We start from the raw sequence: 19,923 nt of genomic DNA, 5'->3' as shown, positions 1-19,923 counted from the left end.
CTGCCTGCACCAGCCCCTGGGCGGGGGGGGGGGGGGGAAGGCTCCAGCCCCGGGCGGGGGCTGCTCCCGCGGGCGCCGCAGGGTCCCCGCAGCGCAGAGCCGGGGATGGGGGGCGGTGGGTGCCGGGCTGGGGGGCGGTGGGGAGGGAGAGAGGAGAAGCGCTGGAGGGGAGGGAAGGGGGTAACGGGAGGAGAAGGGGAGGGGACAGCCAGGAGGGAGGGGGTGCCAGAGGAGCTCATAAAGCCGGGGAGGAGCGGGAGAAGAGAGCGGAGCAGGGGGGAGCGGGGCCGGCGGGGGAGCGGGGCCGGCGGGGGAGCGGGGCCCGGCGCCGCGCTGCTGCCCAGGCGGCGGCAGCGGCAGTGGCAGTGGCAGTGGCAGTGGCAGTGAGCGGGCCGCCGCCATGGGCTGCGGGGGCAGCCGCGCCGACGCTATCGAGCCCCGCTACTACGAGAGCTGGACGCGGGAGACCGAGTCCACCTGGCTGACCAACACGGACTCGGAGAGCCCGCCGCAGGAGGGCGGCAGCGCCGAGCCCGCCGCCCGGGAGCCGGGCGCCCCGCGGCCCGGTAAGTGGGGTCCCGCCGCCGCCGGGGGGTGTGTGGGGCTGTGATACACAGATGTATATCCAGTGCCCGTGGGTGTGTATATCCACTTACCGACCCGCTTTACCTGCCGGCCGGACAACGCCTGTTTCCACCCCGCCGAGAAACGCGGGCGCAGGCCGGGCAGCTGCGGGCTTGTCTCCAGCAGAGCCCGGCCGGCCGCCGGAGACCTTCTCACGGCGGTGCCTGGGCACGGGAGAGCACATAGATGCCATAAACTCTGTCATAACACCACCAGAAGGGGGGGAGAACCTGGCCTCTGAGGGTCTTGCTCTGCAATACACGGGTCTTTTTTGCAAAACAAAGTCATCTAGCAAACAGGTTTTAAATGGGGAAGGGGTAGGGATATGCCAGCCTTCTTCCACGCTACCTGAAATGAGGATGCTGGAGAGGAAACCTGTTCAGGGGGTGGGCTGTGTGGGAGCTGGCTTGCAAGTACAGATTTCCCGGTTGCTGTCAGTGTGGCACGTTCTCAACTGCGCGCCCGAGGTGTTACAGTGGGGACAGAGGTGGGAAAGGCGATGAGGAGCTCTGAGCTGGTGTGGGGTATAAAATGCTTTCAGAATTATGATGTGTTGCAGTGGTATCTCAAAATCTCAGTCTAGGTCCAGAAATTTATTGTGCTAGATGTTGTACAAACAAAACCTGAAAATGGTCGCTGCCCCAGGTGATACTAGTTTGCATATAAAGCAGTAAATGCTTATAGGCAGCTTCAGAGGGAAAGGAGCAGCTTTGCAGACTTTTATAGTGAGTTGCGAAGCACCAGGAAGGACTCATGAAAGCGCAGGAGTGAAAATTCACAAAGGTGGGCATCGCAGGCTGACTGGAATAGGGAGACAATGACTGTGCTGACCGAAACGTGACAGGGAGGGAGCAGAGAAGTCATAAAGGGTCCATGTTGTACTCCTGAAGGCTAAAGATAGAGTTTGTAGTAAACACATGTGAAATTATGAGAATGTGAAGGTGAGCTGGTGTATGAAATGCTGTATTAAAGAAGTTTCTATAAGGAATTCTAAGAGGTTCAAAATTACACTGGCCGGTAAGCCTGAGTGACAGGTGACAGTCTTGTCTCCACCAGTGAAGGCTAAACACACTGAGTGTTACTTCTGTACCCAGGCTTAGCGTTACCTTAGCCACATTACTTTGAGTTGGTGCCTAAACAGAAGCCAGATAGTCCAAGACTTGATACTGAATAGGAGGTGATAAAGAGAGACATCGGGAGACAGATGAGAACAGCAGAGGTGAGGAGACGAGGACAACACTCAAGTCCAGTAGAGACTGATGAGGGGAAGAGAAGCTCTTTACAAGGAAACCTTGCAGAAGAGATTGGAGAGGAAGAGAGCGAGGAGGGGGCAGGCTAGCAGGAGCAAAGGAAGGATGAGCACCACTGCAGGAAGGGTGAGATTCACCCTTCAATGCAGCCTTGGTGGCAGCAGCTTAAGGAACCTGCTGAATGCATGCTGGTCCTGATTAGTGCCCTGAAAGTTATGAAGTACTTCACTGAGAGTTGTTGGAGGGTAAGGCTTGAGGTAGGAAAGGAAAGGGATAAGGAGAGGTACTCCAGGGACTAGAAGAAGCAGGTTCAGTGAATTTACAGATGAAAGGGAGAGGAAGCAGCAGTTGGAGGGGCAAATGAGGTCAAGTATGAGCTTAAGACTTGAAGCAGAAAACATGCCTTTATTGTGAGAACCGAAAACCACCTAGAAGTGAGAGACAAAAGGGAAGAGCAAAGGAGGGGATAAGAGCAGGATGGGGGAGATGAGGAGATGGGATGTGGCAGTGGTGTAAATGGAGGTAGGAAACTTCTGTAACTGGGACACAGAAGGGGAAGAGGCAGCTGCGGAAGGGAGGGACCAGCCAAAGGCGGCTGGGGAGAAGAGGATGAAGTTGTTCTTTGTCATTGTTCTATTGGAATAAATTGGTGAAATTCTGTGAAGAGAGAGACGTGGAGGCAGCGTAAAGGAAAGATTTCAGGAAAAAAACAAAAGCACTAAAAGGTGGCTGTGATTGTCAACGTGTTTCAGTTAGGTGGAAAAAACACCATCAGGCACTGGACATCAAATTGGAAAGAGGGGTAAATCACTCAGGGGTGAGATAATGTATGGTATACAGGATCAGCAAACATATCAATGAGGAAAGGGTTAGTAATTACAATATTTTAATCTTGGTAATCTCGTCCCACCCTAAAATTTCATTATATCCTTGTCTTTTTGTCAGCCAGCATATTTAGCTTTCTGAGTCTGCTCTTACTGGAACTGTATGTATTTGTAGCCAAATGTTTGTATCTTTACTAAAGCATTTTGAAAGCTAAAATATTATTAAATTAAAAAGGAAGTAACGAGGTGGGGTTTTTTTCCCCTTCACTTTTCCTTTCTTCCTATTTCAACTGGTTATTTCTTAGAATATTTGTTCACTTCCTACTTTATTTTAAAATCCATTTTAATAAAGTGTATTGCAGTCCCCCTCTCCCTACTTTTTCCAGGAAGACATATATCAGAAAATATGCAGTTGTTATAATATAGCTAAATTAAGACAGATAACTTTCCCTAGGTTCACGACAAGTCGCTAACAGCCACAAATACAGAATTACTTAGGTTGGGAAAGACCTTTAAGATCATCAGGTCCAACTGTTAACCTCACACTGCCAAATCCACCACTAAACAATGTCCCGAAGCGCCACATCTACGTGCTTTGCAAACAGCCCCAGGCATGGTGATTCCACCATCTCCCTGGGCAGCCTGTTCCAGTGCTTGACCACCCTCTCAGTGAAGAAATGGTTCCTAATATCTAATCTGTTTGTTGTGCCTCCCCTGGCACAACTTGGGGCTATTTCCTCTTGTCCTGTCACTCATTACCTGGGAGAAGAGACCGACCCCCACCACTCAGGCAGCTGCAGAGAGCAATGAGGTCCCCCCTGAGCCTTCTCTCCAGACTAAACCACCCCAGGTCCCTCAGCTGCTCCTCACAAGACCTGTGCTCCAGACCCTTCACCAGCCCCGTTGCCCTTCTCTGGACACGCTCCAGCACCTCAACGTCCCTCCTGAAGTGAGGGGCACAAAACAACGCAGGGCTCAAGGTGTGGCCTCACCAGTGCTGAGTACAGGGGGACGATCACTGCCCTAGTCCTGCTGGCCACAGTGTTTCTGATACAGGCCAGCTTCTTGGCCACTGCTGGCTCATGCCCAGCCGGCTGTCAGCCAGCACCCCCAGGGCCTTTTCCCCCAGGCAGCTTCCCAGCCGCTCTGCCCCAGCCTGCAGCGCTGCCTGGGGCTGCTGTGACCCAAGGGCAGGGCCCGGCACTGAGCCTGGTTGAACCTCCTACAACTGGCCTTGGCCCATCACTCCAGCCTGTCCAGATCCCTCTGCAGAGCCTCCTGCCCTCCAGCAGATCAACACTCCCCCCAGCTTGGTGTCACCTACAGACTTACTGAGGGTGCCCTCGATCCCCTCGTCCAGATCATCAATAAGGATATTAAACAGGACTGGCCCCAGCACTGAGCCCTGGGGAAGGGCACTTGTGACCAGCCACTGGCTGGATGTAACGCCATTCCACCACCACTCTATGGGCTCAGCCAGCCAGCTTGTAACCCAGTGAAGAGCGCACCTGTCCCAGCCACGAGCAGCCCTTTCCTCCAGAAGAATGCTGTGGGGGACAGTAATAAAGGCCTTACTAAGGTCCAGGTAGACAACATCCACAGCCTGCCCCTCTTCCACTAGGCATCTCACCTTGTCACAGAAGGAGATCAGGTCAGTCCAGCAGGACCTGCCTTTCATAACCCCATGCTGGCTGGGCCTGATCCCCTGGTTGTCCTGCACATGCTGCGTGACAGTGCTCAGGATGACCTGCTCCACAACCTTCCCTGGCACCGAGGTCAGGCTGACAGGCCTGTAGTCCCCTGGATCCTCCTTCTTACCCTTCTCGTAGATGAGCATCACATTGGCTAACCTCTGGTCTATAAGTGGTAGCAGCTTGTTGCAGTACACTGCTGAGGCTTTGACAATGATCAACAGGGTAAATTGATGTGGATGAAGAGTAGAAAAGTAACAACTTCATGAAGCACTGCAGGTGGTGAAATTGAAAGCCATCTGCTAGAAGATAAGCATACATCCCGTTCATAGGGCAAGTGGCTTCCACAAGTCAGGAAAAAGGAAACGCAGTAAGCCTATACAATAGAGCCATTTTGCTTAAAACCATCCATTGCTATGTGAGCAAAAAACTTTTCACAGGATTCAACTACTGCGTAGGCTATAGCTAGAGAAAATAGCAGACTAGGTTTCTGCTTAGTGACCGTTCCTTGATCCTTGCAATCCTTTGCACAAATTGCTTTCTCTTTAGAGGGTCTGGTTCAACTAAGTGGAAGCATTAGGACAGGTAATGACTTTCTGCATAAGTATGAATCTGCAGGAACTGATAAGTCCCTAGGGAAGTCACCATGGGTTACAAGCAAACTGTGGGGAAAAGATTGAATTAACAAAAACTGCACAAAAACTGTCAAGTATTTTGGACAACATTTGCATAGCCTACTGGGTTACATTGGCATAACTTGCTGAGATAGACAGATATATATGTAAGGGCTAGTACCTTAATATGCACAATTTCTTCCAGAAACCAGTACCAGTAAAACTGCTTTATAAACCTGTTTATTATCAACTACAACAAAAAAATATTTTTTTTGTTTTAAAATAGGCTTTAAGTCATCTTATTTTTATGTCTTTCCATTTTTCAATGACTAAGCTGTTGCATTAAATTATATTTTTTTTATTTTACTTGAAAATGCCTCGGAGTGGATAAAGCAGCATGTTGCTTAGTGGTCAGAGACCTTACAATCATGATTTACTGCATGGGCTGCAAATGCCTTATGAGAGTATCTCTTCTTGCTGTTTTCCAACAGCAACCAGCACGGTAAGACCCTAGTCTTGATTGGAGAATGTTACTGAAATGCAAATAAAAATAATTAATTTTTAAATGAAGTCATGACCAAATGAAAAATAATTTTCTTGTATCAGAACTGAAAAGCTGCATATTGATTGCCTCAGTACTCACTTGTTCAGTTTGCAACTAATAAAACATTTGTTTATTTTTTATCGTTACCTCACTCACAGTATCAGCTAAGGCTTTAAAAACAAAGACGATTGGGTTTTATTCTTTGTACTTTGCACTGCCTCTATAGTAAAGTCTGTTTTCCTGAATCATATTAAAGAAAAACATTATCCAAGTTTCACACAGGCTCACCTGATGTGCTTGGGAGAAAAAAAACTTGCTCGTGGCATCAACAAATGTACCTGCTGTCTGTGGTCTGCCAGGAATGAAATCTGCAATTTAGGATCAGTTTGTTCCCTAGTGAAGGCATTTGCAAAATAGCTATGAGATGGGAGTAGAATGGAGACCGTTGTAAAATAGATGAAGAAAATCAAAGGAATACAGGAGAAACTGTATTGCTATCTAGCAATCTGCCTGGCTAACAGTTTATCTTGCATAGTTGCCTTTAATATAGCTGTGCATTTATGAATAATTCTTGCTCTTTTTTTCTCGGGTTAAATGAGTGGCTTATGCTGCTGCTTTACTATTTTCTGATGGCTGACAACTGGGGAAGTTTTATAGACCAGGTTCACCTCTGCAGTTAGGCTCTGGTCAAGACTCAGTATGCAGAACACAGGGCTGCAGAGGTAACCTTTCATAGAGAAGTTTTTGTAAATTGCTTTTCCATCCTTTACAGTAGGAGGACTGGCCACAGCCGCAGGCACAGAGCAGGGCTGTGTGAGCACCAGTTGCCATAACAACAGGGACTGGTGCTGGCTTGGACCACAGCTGCAGTCATCTGCTCTTTTCATTTACCAGGTATACGTGAAGTTAAGAGCTTAACAGAAATGAATAAGCAAGCATCAGGTTGTAGATGAAGAACTTGGTGCAGCAGATGGTTTCTTGTTAATAAGACTGCAGAGAAGTATTTAATAAAAAATCTATTTTAGGTTAAGAGCCAAAGACGGATCACTTTTGCTAGTGAGTAATATGAGTGTATCAGGAACTCTTTTGTGCTCTTATGCCCATTTAGTACCATTCTTTTATTAATGGGTTGGTTCAAAATCGGGTATGTTTAAGAAACAGTTATAGCAGTGATTTTGACCTGATATTTTCAGGAGATAACATTATAACGGTTTAGAATTACAGTAAAATTGAATAAATACAGACTCTTCCTGGATTGTAGACGTATTACGGTAATTCCCTATTCCACCATAGTCCAGACCTTGGATACCAGCTTTGCGTGGCAAGGTTTTGGTAGCGGGGCGGGGTGGGGTGGGATGGCGGGATGTGTGTGGAGCTGCAGGGGTAGCTTCTGTGAGAGGCTGCCAGAAGCTTCCCCTGTGTCTGACAGAGCCCACGCCAGCCGGCTCCGAGACGGACCCGCTACTGACCAAAGCCAAGTCCATCAGTGACAGTGGTAGCACCTCTGGGGTAATGTGTTTAAGAAGGAGGGAAAACTGTGCAACAGCCGTTTTAGTTGGAGGGAGGAGTGAGAATACTGAGAGCATCAGCCCCGCAGCCCCCCAGGCCAGTGCAGGAGGGGCAGGGGGGCTCCAGGCGCCGGAGCAGAGATTCTCCCCCAGCCCGTGGTGCAGCCCCCGGTGCGGCAGGCTGGTGACACAGGGAGGTCCATGCTGGAGCAGATCCCCACGTGCAGCCCGTGCAGGACCCCACGCCGGAGCAGGTGGGTGCCCGAAGGCGGCTGTGAGCCCATGGGCAGCCCACGCTGGAGCAGCTCCTGGCAGGACCTGTGGCCCCATGGCGAGGAGCCCGGGCTGGGGCAGGGCTGCTGGCCGGGCTGTGACCCCGCGGGGACCCACGCTGGAGCCGGCTGTGCCTGAGGGGCTGCGCCCGTGGGGGGACCCAGCTGGGGCAGTTCGTGAAGAACTGCGGCCCAAGGGAAGGACTCGCATTGGGGAAGGCCATGGAGAGCTGTGTCCCGTGGGAGGGACCCAGGCGGGAGCAGGGCAGGGTGTGAGGAGCCTCCCCCTGAGGAGGAAGGAGCAGCAGAGGCAGCCCCATTCCCACAGCCCATTCCCACAGCCCCATTCCCCGTCCCTCTCTGCTGCTGAGTCGGGGGGGAAGGTAGAGAAAATCAGGAGTGAAGTTTAGCCTGGGAAGAAGGGAGGAGTGTGGTGTGGAAGTGTTTTAAGATTTAGGGGTTTTATTTTCTTATTATCCTACTCTGATTTGATTGGTTATAAATTAAATTAATTTCCCCAAGATGAGTCTGCTTTGCCCATGACGGTAATTGCTGAGCGATCTCCCTGCCCTTACCTTGACCCACGAGCTTTTCAATGTATTTTCCCTCCCCTGTCCAGCAGAGGAGGGGAGTGACAGAGCAGTTTGGTGGGCACCTGGCATCCAGCCAGGGTCAACCCACCACAAATGATATAGAATTTGCTAAAGGATCCCATTTTAATATTGTTTCTGGGTTTTAATTATAAGATCTCTGCCATTTCAGTTGCCATTAGCCTCTGTATGGAGGGCGGTACTGAGAACACCTTTCTAAACCACCCCAAAAGAGAAGAAAATAAAAAACCAGCGTGTGGGATGTTTCATAGAATAGGGAGAAAAAGCTTTTGCGTCTAATTTTTATCATCTGGCTTTCAGAAACCAGCCTTCTTATGTGTCTCCTCCACTTTGCGCACCAACTTTTTGTCTATTAGCATTTACGTGGATGAGTAATAGACTCCTTAAACACGGAAAGTGCCTCTGTAGAGTGGGTTTGCGTAGGTGCTTCCATCTGCACAAGAAGAAGATACGGTTCAAAGCCCTCTGAAAATCAATTTCTTAAAAGCATGACTTGGTAGGGCTGTTCTTCAAAGGGTTTCTTTCCAAGTGGCACCTCATTTTGTACCTCTGCACCTCTGTACCTCACTGCACCTCTGAAGACCACCTAAGTAGCAAACCTTGCTGTCGGTACTGGAAGTACAAACTCAGTACGAAACGTGGAAGTAAACCAAAGCAATGGAAAAGCCCAGAGCCCCCCATGCTTCAGAGGAGGTAATCATTCCGATATGCTTTAGGGACTTCTAGTCAAACTTTTCACATCACGTCTGTGGGAGAGGGGTGGGAAGTGTTGCAGGATGGAAAGGCAGTAATACTGATGCATCACCCAGCTGTATGCCTCCCCCAGAAATGGAAAAATAATTATTTTTGCCATTACAAAAATGACATTTCTGCATCAGCTTATGGATCAGGGAATTCTAAGGAACCTAGACAGCAACAGAGGAAAATAATAGAATTAAATTGATGATTTCTGTAATAAATGATCAGTGTCAACCCGCTGACCTGAAACTACTCAACATTGCCATTCCTTATTCCACACATATCCTTAGGGTTTGCTCAGCTTAGAACCCAGTCGAAAATAATGGTATTGGCCTAAACCAGTGTTTACTCCACCACAAGACAGCAGTGAAATTATTGGAAAAATTTGGCTCAGCTGATAAATCCAGCTTTTGGTAATCATATTTTCCAGCTGAAACATAGCCGTTAATTCTTCCAATCCATACATTTTCATCTTTGCTGCCATTTGATAGTTTAATACTGTCTTAATTTCACATAGGTAAAGGTGCCATTTTAGAACAAAGGCTGAAATATAGATTGGAAGCAACAAAATATTTCAACATATTGTCAGAGAGCTTTGGCATCTTCATTTTATGTCTCTTAGTCATCCTACCCCACCCCATCCCACCCCCCAAAACTGAACATCTCCTTATTTTTAAGTATGAAAAAGGCCCTGTTGATATTGAGACCACCTGTGCTTAAGCTTTTTGCTAAATTATGAGAGTAGGATTGTTAAAAATGCAAATTTTATTTGAGATAACATATAAGGAGTGTAAGTAATTTGGATGGGACTGTTACTGCTGGTTTGCACTATGGCCATTCTGTGTAATTATATGCTTTGTGGGTGTTTGATTTGTTGATTCCATTAAAAAATATCACTGAAAAATGCCTCCTCAAAGGTGGTGGTGGTGTCTCGGGGGGGAGCAGCCGCCCCATGCCCCTGCAGCAGGAGGGGAGGGCAAGGGCTGGGCAGGGCTCTCTGGCTGCCACTCCTTCCTCAGCAGCCTCTTTGTTGCACTTTCTACCTCTAGGACTTTCTGAAAAGGTTAAAAAAATCTATATATAATATTTTTAAATACATTATGGTAACTACCTCAAGGCCTCTAAGTCTCTGATTAATTCCCATTTAGCTAATGGCCAACATTCTTGCTAAACCCTTCCTGCAGTCTAAAGCAGACCTACTAGGATTGATCACCCACAGTTTATGCCAGTATAATCATTCACCCACCGATAAAAAAAATTGACTAAAAATACCATGTGCATGAACACTTGAATTACATGAAAGGCTTTCCTGACTGTGACAATACTGAAAGGAGAAAGGTTATTGAGCATCAGTGGACATGATTTGCAGGAGAGATGATTTGGACCTTTCTGTTCAGATGATTTTCCAGTGGAAAAAGCTCTTGTTGCAGCATTGAAATCTTTCCTAAGAAAAATTTTCTTAGTTGCTGAGAGCCAAAGGGCTGTCATTGACTGCAGGAAGAGCTATTGCCCTTTGCCTCAGCCGCGGGCAGTGAGGGGACAGACGGTGAGAGGGAGAGTGTCTGAAAAGATTTGAGCAGGAAACTGAGTGGTGGTTTGTGTCAGTGACAGGTCCTGCCCGCAGGATGCTTGGAAGGAAATTGCTCTGCAAAATTACTCTTCTTGGAGAAAAGCTTTCTCTTTTTTTTGTTGTTGTTGTGGTTGTTGGTTTTTTGTTGTTTCTTTTCCTCTTTATATTCTTATTCAAGCCATTTAAAAATTCTTTTTTCTCTGCCTCAGGATTAAATTCATACTTTCTGGCCAGTCCTAATCCTGTATTTTCTATTTTAGGAATGTATAGTTCAAAACTAACACTTGAAAATGGAATTAGTGTTAAGTAAAGCCTCCTTCCAGTCGTGAAGTAGAGGTGCAATGTATTTCATACAGGAAACAGTTCAGAGTGCAGTTTACCTCACTGCCTATTCATCAAAATTTCCAGAACTGCAGTATGTATTGCAGTAATCCAATATTTATTTAAGTGACAGAAATCTGTCTTTTCTGTATCTGTAGTCGAGTATAGAAATACATTTCTTAATAGAAACAGAACTGATATTGCTAATCCCACTTTTTTACCTCAGGTATTTTTGCAGTTCAAAAATGAAATAAATTGATTGCAGTTAAAAAATCTGAGAATCAAAGTTGGATTTTATCTTAAATTGAAATACGGTAATAGTTAAAACTTAGAAATGGAATGATTGAAGCCAGGAGTTTATTGTAAGGCTTTTTGTCTGACTCGCATTAAGTAGCAGTCTTTTCTAGACTATGGAGGTAATATTTTGAAGGCTGTGTGATTGTGTGAATTTCTCAGCCATGGCCTTGCATGAAAAAAGTGGCTTGGTCCTTTACTATATGCAAATAAATAATGCATGCCTATCCCAATGTTATTATCTGATGAGTACATGCATAATTACTTCCCTAGACTGTCACACTGCCTTTTCTGTTTAGGAAAAATACAGATTCAAAGTAAAACATACAGGTAGATGGGGGAGGGACATTTTACCGCTTAGCATGGGCAGCTGTAGACTCTAAGGGAGGATTTTCCATTCTAAGGTTTTTCTGAATCCGCCGAGCCCCTCCAGATTGTTTCTGCATTGCTGTTTGCTTGACTAAGCCTTAAATTTTAAGCAGCTGATGAAAAAGAAGTAATGTTGAGCCTATCATTCCTCCTGGAAGAACATGGATTCAGGCTAGCCTGTTCAGATGGATGCTAGCTACTGAAGAGCAAAATAATCAGCCAATCCTCCATGAATTGACTGAAATATTTTTAATTTTCTTTTTTTTTTTTTTTACCAGTTTCCTAGCAATACATATAGTTGCGTTTCTGTCTTTGTACATTTCATCTGAATATTGTCTTCACACTGCAACTGTCATTCTTGTAATCTGCTAGTATTTCCCAGGTGGGCCATCAGAATTGTTTCAAGCACTTGCAGTGCTAGAAGTATGAATTTCTATCACTTGCATAAAGCTGGTGCCGGAGTGCCTTCTGAGTGTTTATGCTATCTGTGGAAAAGATGAAACAAGATTCATGGATTTATCTAGCAGATTGTTAACAGCTGATGGCAGTAGGTTTTAACACAGCTACTGTTCGCATTTTAGGATGAACACTAAATTTGAGTGATAACTTTTTCACCTGCATACAGGTATCTCAAGCCAAAGCATTTTATGGCCACAGTTATACTGTGAGGCAGTTAAGTCATCAGTATCCTTTCATATATTCATAGACTGTAAGGCTGGAAATGTCACCTGGCCATACAGCCCACTGGTCTTTCCTGAATTAATTCCCATATGGAGCATACCTTTGGGACATTCAAACTTGATTTACAGCTTTCCAGTGGCTGACATTTTGCCTAAGCCCTTGTGAGTTAGGCCAGTAGCTAATCACTCATTGTTAAAATACATGTCCAATGTCTTACCTGGAACCTTTGGTTTCAATTTCCAGCTGCTGAACCTTGGTAAGAGAAACTGAAGAGTCATTTCACCTCGTTTCATGTACATGTAGATGCTTTTCATAAGGATTTCTGTTTAGTCTGCCTAAATATTTTTGCTGCTCCTCCGTAAGAAATGATACTATCTACTCATCTTAAAATTCCTTTTGTGGTTAGCTAGGTAATGAGAATGATAATAATACTTTCCATTTCTGTGTTGGAAATTAGTCTAAAACATAATGAGTGATGTTTCATTACTACAACCCGAAGGAGAAGGAAAGATCATGTGAACGTCTACAGATCTGAGCCACTGTTCAGAACCTGTCTTCAAGCAGGGTAGGTGCAGTTGTGGGAAGGATGGCTGAGAGAGGACCAGCACTCTGCTGCTTGTCTTCCATCTCGCACAGTGCTTTCCTGTAATGGGAACTTCTTTCTTTGTATCATGAGGAAAGGGTCAGACAGGAATGGAGCCAAAAGCAAGCGCCTTTGGAAAACAGGCTGACTCGACTTAGTTTGGACATCCATGATGTAAGGTACTGTGCATGGGAGGGTACATATTTAAGGTGAATTTTTCATGGGCAGTACTGAAACAGCCTGCATCTTTGCATGATCCCAAAAAGCACTTTGGAGGTTTGCTATTTGTTATGTTAGTTTTTCCCTTTGGAGGAATGAGTGATCTGTTTCTGGCACATCATGTGGCACTGGTAAGTAACCCATTCTGTCTCGTTTTTTTCCCCAGACATAAAATGTACTCAGCCTTCAACATTTTCAAAAATGTTGCCAATTCTTATTTCACAATATAGTGAAAATTCAGGTTTTTTCTTTCCAGTTACTAAAATTTTCCATCAAGCTCTGTTGTCTTTCTGCCATTAAGTCTTTCCCTAGCACCCTGATTACAATTCTTTCAAGTTTACCTTTCCTTGCTGGTGACACCAACTCCCCCTTATTCTGCTTCTGGAGACTATTTTCCGTGTAGCATCGTCTGTCTTGAGTCTTGAAATGATCACACATTGTTAAAGAGCGTTGCAGTGTGCTTTTCCTATTTGGAATAAGTTACATATTCACCTTTCATTTCATAGATGTGGTTGCAACGTTTTAAAGTCTGTTTACAAGACAGCACTACCATGATTCTGTATCATGATATGAAATCAAAATATACCGATATGCAAGGATTTAGCATCTGCCTGTACCTGGGAAATTAGGCCATGTAAGGAATATCAAGGTTTGCAGCTTTCATGCTGCCCTTTTTTCTGTTCTACTTGTCTGCTAGAATATTTGAATACTCTGTAGCGGAAATCTTCATATTATTTTCATAAATATGATCAGACTTTCAGAGCTATTTATGCTTACTTATGCATGCACATGTTAAATGCCAGTTTTTAAATCTTTTAGAAATTCCTGTTATCTAACAAAAAGGAGCCTCTTGCCTCATTTCAAAACAGCAATGGTAAATGCTCAGAAATGAAGTGGTAGGAAATAGGAAAACAAGCAAACCTGACAGCCAAAACTGTCACAAGATGTAGCGCTTGGTTTCCCAGTTTTGCTGGGACTCCAATGTGCATATAGTCATTTAAAAGCATTAAATGTATTCATTGTGAGCCAGTCGTTTTAGTACTGGATTAGACATTTAATACCATAATCCTACAGAAGAACATAATTCCATAAGGCTCCCAAATGTGGCAAAACCATGGCCAGATCAGGATCTCAGTGTCTGATTCGCATTCTGCTATTAGCTATTGTCTGAGTCTGGCCATCTTGCATAATAGAGAATTTCCTCTTATTTATCACCTACTTCTCTCAGTGCTGAAAGTAAAGCAGATACCTTCTAAACAGAGAACGAAGAGGCTGTTCATGCTGTAGGGTGAGCGGGGTTCAAGTAAGCATCCCATGGAAGTCGGGTGGCAGGCACCCAGCTCCCCGCTCCCCAGGGTGGGCTGCGCGCTGGGGCATGGCTCAGCCCTGCCTGGCGGCAGTGACGACACTCCAGCCATATGTCGGGGGCTTCATGTAAGGAGGACAGATCTCCTCCCTCTGCCTTTTCCCCAGCCTGTGGGGGAACCATTTCTGTGGCACCTGGAAAGAGAGAATCCACAGAATTTTGATGGCCAATAGAGAATCCGTAGAAGATGCAAATACGTTTGTTTTGTTTTGCTTCGCTGTCTAAAATTCATATTGCATTGGAGTACAGATAGATCATTCTGGATTCTCTGAATGTCTAGGCAGCAAATCTATTGTATTGGCTGATTCAATAAATACAAAACATTGTTTCTGATGGCATTTTCCTGCTGCAGCAGGTCCTCCCTCTGCAGAACTTCTGGATCCTTCATCCTGGCTTACAAACCTGCTCTGCTATGTCTGAAAGTTTCTAAATTCTTTCTTGTTAGGCAAAAAAGCTATTGCAGATTTCCTGAACATCTGGCCTTATCCCTGAGACTACTGCTTTGGAGAAAATGACTAAAACCTGACTTGTGCCACAGACTCTACTCCATTAATTTTTGATAGGATTCATACTAGGTGTTACTTCTGCAGTAGCGTTATGTACCAGCACTCAGGCCCACAGCTGTGTAGATTTCCCAAACGCAAATAGTTTCAAATTGGAAAACAGGTATAGAAAACAGCTATTTCAGTACTCTTTATACTTATTATCACTCTGTAGCATTAAAAGCAAGAAACTCAGTAACTGCTGTAGTTTAACCCCAGCTGGCAACTAAGTACTATACAGCCACTTCTCACTCCACCCTGCCCCAGTGGCATGGCGAGGAGAATCAGAAAAAAGGTAAAACTCACCAGTTGAGATAATAATTTATTAATTGAAATAAAATAAATATTAATGATGACAATAGCAGTTGTAATGAAAAAGAGAGAGAAGGAAAGAGGAATAAAAACCCAATGGGGGAAAAAAAACCCAAGTGATGCCCAATATAGTTGCTCACCACCCACTGACCGACGCCCAGCCAGTCCCCCAGCAGCGATCGGCAGCCCCCGGCCAAGTCCCCCCAGTTCATATACTGAGCATGAGTTCTATGGTATGGAACATCCCTGTGGCTAGTTTGGGTCAGCTGTCCTGGCTCTGCTCCCTCCTGGCTTCTGGTGCACCCGCTCACTGGCAGAGCATGGGGAACGGAAAAGTCCTTGACGCAGAGCAAGCACTACTCAGCAACAACTGAAACACCAGGGTGTTATCAACATTGTTCTCATACTAAATCCAAAACACAGCACTGCACCAGCTACTAGGAAGAAAATTAACTCTATCCCAGCCAAAACCAGGACAGTAACAAATACATACTTCCTCTGGAAGCAACTGCCTGTTGTGGTAACGTTGCTCAGTCATCTTTACTGTGAGTTTTCTCAGAGTCATTGTTACAGTGCAGTTTCTTATCATGCAGGCATTTTCTAAAACAACATCCTATGCATTATTCATGAGACAACAGCCACGATGATAAATAAAAAAGGGTGTTGCTGAACCAGAAAATTGAACCTTACTGGTTTGTTCCAAATATAGGAATTTAGCATGCTAATTGGCAGCTACCCACTTTAAACAAATACGTGCTTGTTATTCAATAGCAGAGCATGGCACAGCACCGGGCCCACAATACTGCCTCAGGTCTGTATTTGGGTCAGAATTCATGTCCAATTTTGGTCATTAGCTGCTCCTTTAAAATCAGGTAGGAGAATACTGTGGCAAGCACATGGGGAATAATTTTCTCCACAAAGGTCTGATCCTTTTGGCTAAAATTAACTTTGCCTCTGGACTGCAAGGCTTTGTAGCCCTCCCAAGTTTCTTGACAGCATTAGTTGTTGCATATTGCTGGGTTTTGCTAGTCACAGAACATTTCAGTTCATCTTGAATCTTACTAAGATATTGCTCTTTGGATGAGGTCTATGCAGAGATCCAGGCAGACCTACCTTTATGCTATCAGTGGTTTGAGAATTTTCCATAGTCCTGATAACTAAGGGCTACCTCTAAATGTCACAATCTGGTTCCTTTCTCTGATTCTTGAACATTAGGAAATATATATTAGCTTTGTAATACATAGATAAGGTCTAGCAAAAAGCCTTGAGGAAGTCATACCTTTATCTTTTGCCATGAACAAACCTGCCCCTCCTGGTTCTTTTTTTCCTGTCTGTCTGTGCCAGCTGTCAGTCCATGATGCTATTTTGTTTTTCACTCCAGTTTTACTTTCACAATCTGAATTAATTATGTCATTTCCCCCCTCTTCTTATCATCCTTATTTCCTTACTAAAATATAGTTAGAAAGAGTTAAATACGAAGAATAAAAATTTCCTCCCCTCTTTATAAGATGCTCTCATAAAGGGTCATTTGAATTCTCAGGTGTAACCAGTCTGTATGAAGAACTACAGCAGCGTCTATGCATTGTTTATCCTTGGTTTTGTTATCCCTAGTGTTGTCATTATAATAGAAGAAATCAGAAATACAAGTTTAATGTCTAAAATTTCCATTCTGCATTTTAAATTTCCTTTGACTTCTCTGTGATGAACATCCTATTTACTAAAATGATTCTTTTTAAAACTTCCTTAGACTGCTGCCTCCCTGCTTTTTTTTAAAGGTTATAAAATATGACTTAATCATGCTTTATTTTTAACGGACATAAGCTTGCAAATCCATGAGCAAATTTCAGGCTGCTATTTTAGGTATGTATCTTCTAAATTACTAAATACCTGAGGGATGCTGCTGTCTGGGAATTTCTGAAAACTTTTTCAAAATTTAGAAATTACTAGAATGGCAGACACAAGAACACATGCTAGAACATACTAAGAGGTCTCATCAAACATGGTAGGAGATGGGACCTGGTGACTTGCTCCTAGAGAAGTGAGGTGCAGCCTGCCAGGAAGATAAGTGAGGCAGGGAGGGAGATGTTGAGAAAGAGAAGTTAGGGCATAAGTATGCTACAGCCAGCAGAGAAAAAAGGGCATCACAGACAGTATTTCTCTGAATGCACTATTTTAATCAGATTTCCATGGTATTTTGAAACTGAAAGATGCCTCTAAACAGTACAGAACAGTTTACTGCCTACAATTCTGTTTTGAAGGAACCTTCTGTTCTTTACAAAATGGTCATGTCCTACCTGGGATTAATACTTGACTTACTAGTCTGAAACACAAAGAATCATGATGATAACAACTATGGTTAATTAATAGAGACAATTTTAGAGAATTAAGGTAACAAGCATTGACGTGTTCTGAGTCTTCCTTCTAAAAACTGTTCTTTGTGTTTGCTTGGGCACACTGAATTTTTCATTACATTTACAACAGAGAGAGTAGGATGTTATCCCAGAAAGGCTGGAAAAACTTGATTTCTTACTAGTAGTCTGAATATTCAACATTAGAATCTTGTACTTATGAGTAGCAGCAGTTCTTGGAGGGTTAATTTTATTTATACTGTTTATATGAGCTGCATAAAAGTACCAGTGCCTTGGTTTTTGTATTAGCAGTGACAATTGTCATGTTCTATTCTCTTTGTCCTCTTCTAGGAGTTTGTATTATGTTTAATATGCCTGTTGTTCTCCACACAGGACACATATTTCAGACAGATTTGTCCTGTCTTGCTAGTCTTCACACTTATATCAAGATGCATCTGATTTTAGGTAGTTTTCTGTTCATTACATATTGATAGAATCATAAAACTGTTCTTAAATGCCCTTCTTTTAAATTGTGGAACAGTTAAAACATATCCAGATATGCTAGGGACGATTTTTAGTTTTGATTTGTAAAATTCAATAACTGGAGTTGGTTTTTGTCCATATCCAAATTTCCCCAAACTTTCAATTTTTTAGGAATTTTGTACAAAAGGCAGTATTTTAATGCCAGCATTTTGGTGGGGAAACAGAAAAACTTGGGCAAATTTGGTTTTTCAAAACCTATTCAAATTGTGCATGTGAAAATATACAAACTAAAAAATTACTCAAACAGCCATCATTTGGTATAAATCATCAAACTTTTTAGTGAAAGAGATTTTAGAAAAAAAGCTCCTTTGTATCAGTCAGTCATAACACATCTTACCCTGGATCAGCAGCTCTGGGACACTGTTTTTGCTGTAACACGAAGGGAATCTTTGGTGAATCGGGGCTAAATGTATGTCCCCTGATGTAGGGGTAGCTGGAAGCAATGTGAAGAAATCCTCCAAAGGATTTACACAGCTCAGCAGGGCAACTCGGTGAGGAGAACGAGTGTAGCTGGATGAGCGGGGTCTGGTTGGATTTTGTTTCATTGGATAGCGCACCAACCTAAGCTGCTTTCTGCTGCTTGTTTCAATTGTGCTACCTCCCAAGTTGTGCCAGTCCAACTGCTTGCGTCATTGGGCAATGAATAAAGTCTAGGGCTTGATTTCAGTTTAAAATAACCCTTTTTGTTCCTGATGCTGCTATAAAAGCATTCGTCAAACTGCAGCCTAAAGGATTTCTATTGGCTTGGTAAGAAAGGCAAGAGTTAGCTTGCCTGTGCAGCCTAGCAAGCCAGTGAAAAGGAAGGTGACAGTAGGCATTGCCAAGGGAGGACAAATTATTTTAAGCACATTACATACTGGAAAGATAGACTTGGATTTGTGAGCAATGGGGCTGCTGCTTGGGTATTCTCCGTGTGTCCATTGAAAGAGAATTTGTGCATGATCCTTGTAACTAAACCTGATTAGTTGCAATGAAATACCTGCCTCTTGTCTTGGGCAGTCCCCCAAACACCACCTAACCATTCTGGAGGGAAATGTCACCATCCTGTTGGTGGGTGTTTGATAATCACCCAGAAACTCAGGTTTTGGAAGTGGAACCATAAGAATATTCCAGGCTTGCCAGTTCATTTGCAAATAGAATACGTGTATTTGACAGAGCATTGTTCTGGGATCTGCTGTTTTTCCTGACCTCAGGAGGCCCACAGTCTTTTGGCAGGGGTTGTCCTGGCAGAGAACATGAGAATGAAAACAACATTACTGAACCCATTTGTTCAAAGTTCTACTGAAGCTCTACAGTGAAAGACCGAGGAGGTTATTTACTGAACCCATGCTGCGAGGTCGGTGTATCTCGACAGTCAGCTTGGTTTAAATGACACCGAGGCAAGAACCTGAGTACTGCCATCCTGCTAGCTTGCAAATTCCAGATTGTACAGAAGAAATTTAACTCTTATATTTTTGTGTACTGTGGCAAACCCTAAATACCAATGCAAAAATATTGGCTATTTTAAAAGCAACCATGTGTTCCTAATCTTTTTAACATCATCTCTGTTTTGGAATCAGCATTTTGTGTAATATATGTAGTCTATAACATAGGTGTCACTTTATGAATTGCCAACAAATCTCGTGCTCTTACTCTCATTACTCACGCATTTGCACTGTAATTTCTGCTCATACATAAAGAGCAAGTCGCTGAAGTCTTTAAACTGTTGCCCACTCTCTAAATCATCTATTTGCTAATGAAAAAGAAATCTAAAATAGTTTCTTAACTTCAGAATAGCAAACATATTCAGAATAAAATAAAAAAGCTTTTTGCACTAGTATTGGTGACCACTAGTTCACCCATACAAAAATATAATAGATAGTGGAAGGCTCAGATACTGATAACTGGTTCATTTCTGACAAGCATTGCAACAAAAGCCTCATCCCTGCAATGCAGAATGCAACAAGGATGCTTGGACTGCAAACTAACAGAGGACAAAGAATGAACCAGATATATTATTTTCAGTTTTGATATTTTCCATCAGCATCCAGAAATGGACTGATGTAAGAAAAACTGTTCTGTGCAAGACAAAAAGATGCAACACAATCTGATAAATGAAC

General features: G+C 43.9%; 1 protein-coding gene across 1 annotated transcript in view; it reads left to right on the top strand.

The window, feature by feature from the left end:
• Positions 1-329: 329 nt before the first annotated feature.
• BAALC (BAALC binder of MAP3K1 and KLF4) overlaps positions 330-19,923 on the top strand; it is a 29,321-nt gene continuing 9,727 nt past the window's right edge. Inside the window, exon 1 of the mRNA XM_037378638.1 lies at positions 330-566. Within this exon, the coding sequence (XP_037234535.1) occupies positions 401-566 (166 nt within the window). The 5' untranslated portion in view covers positions 330-400. The remainder of the gene's footprint in view (positions 567-19,923) is intronic.

The sequence above is a fragment of the Falco rusticolus genome, chromosome 3 (genome assembly GCF_015220075.1).
Source record: "Falco rusticolus isolate bFalRus1 chromosome 3, bFalRus1.pri, whole genome shotgun sequence".
Classification (NCBI taxonomy): domain Eukaryota; kingdom Metazoa; phylum Chordata; class Aves; order Falconiformes; family Falconidae; genus Falco; species Falco rusticolus.
Note: the sequence above shows the minus strand (reverse complement) of the source record. Positions and strands in the feature narration are given on the sequence as shown.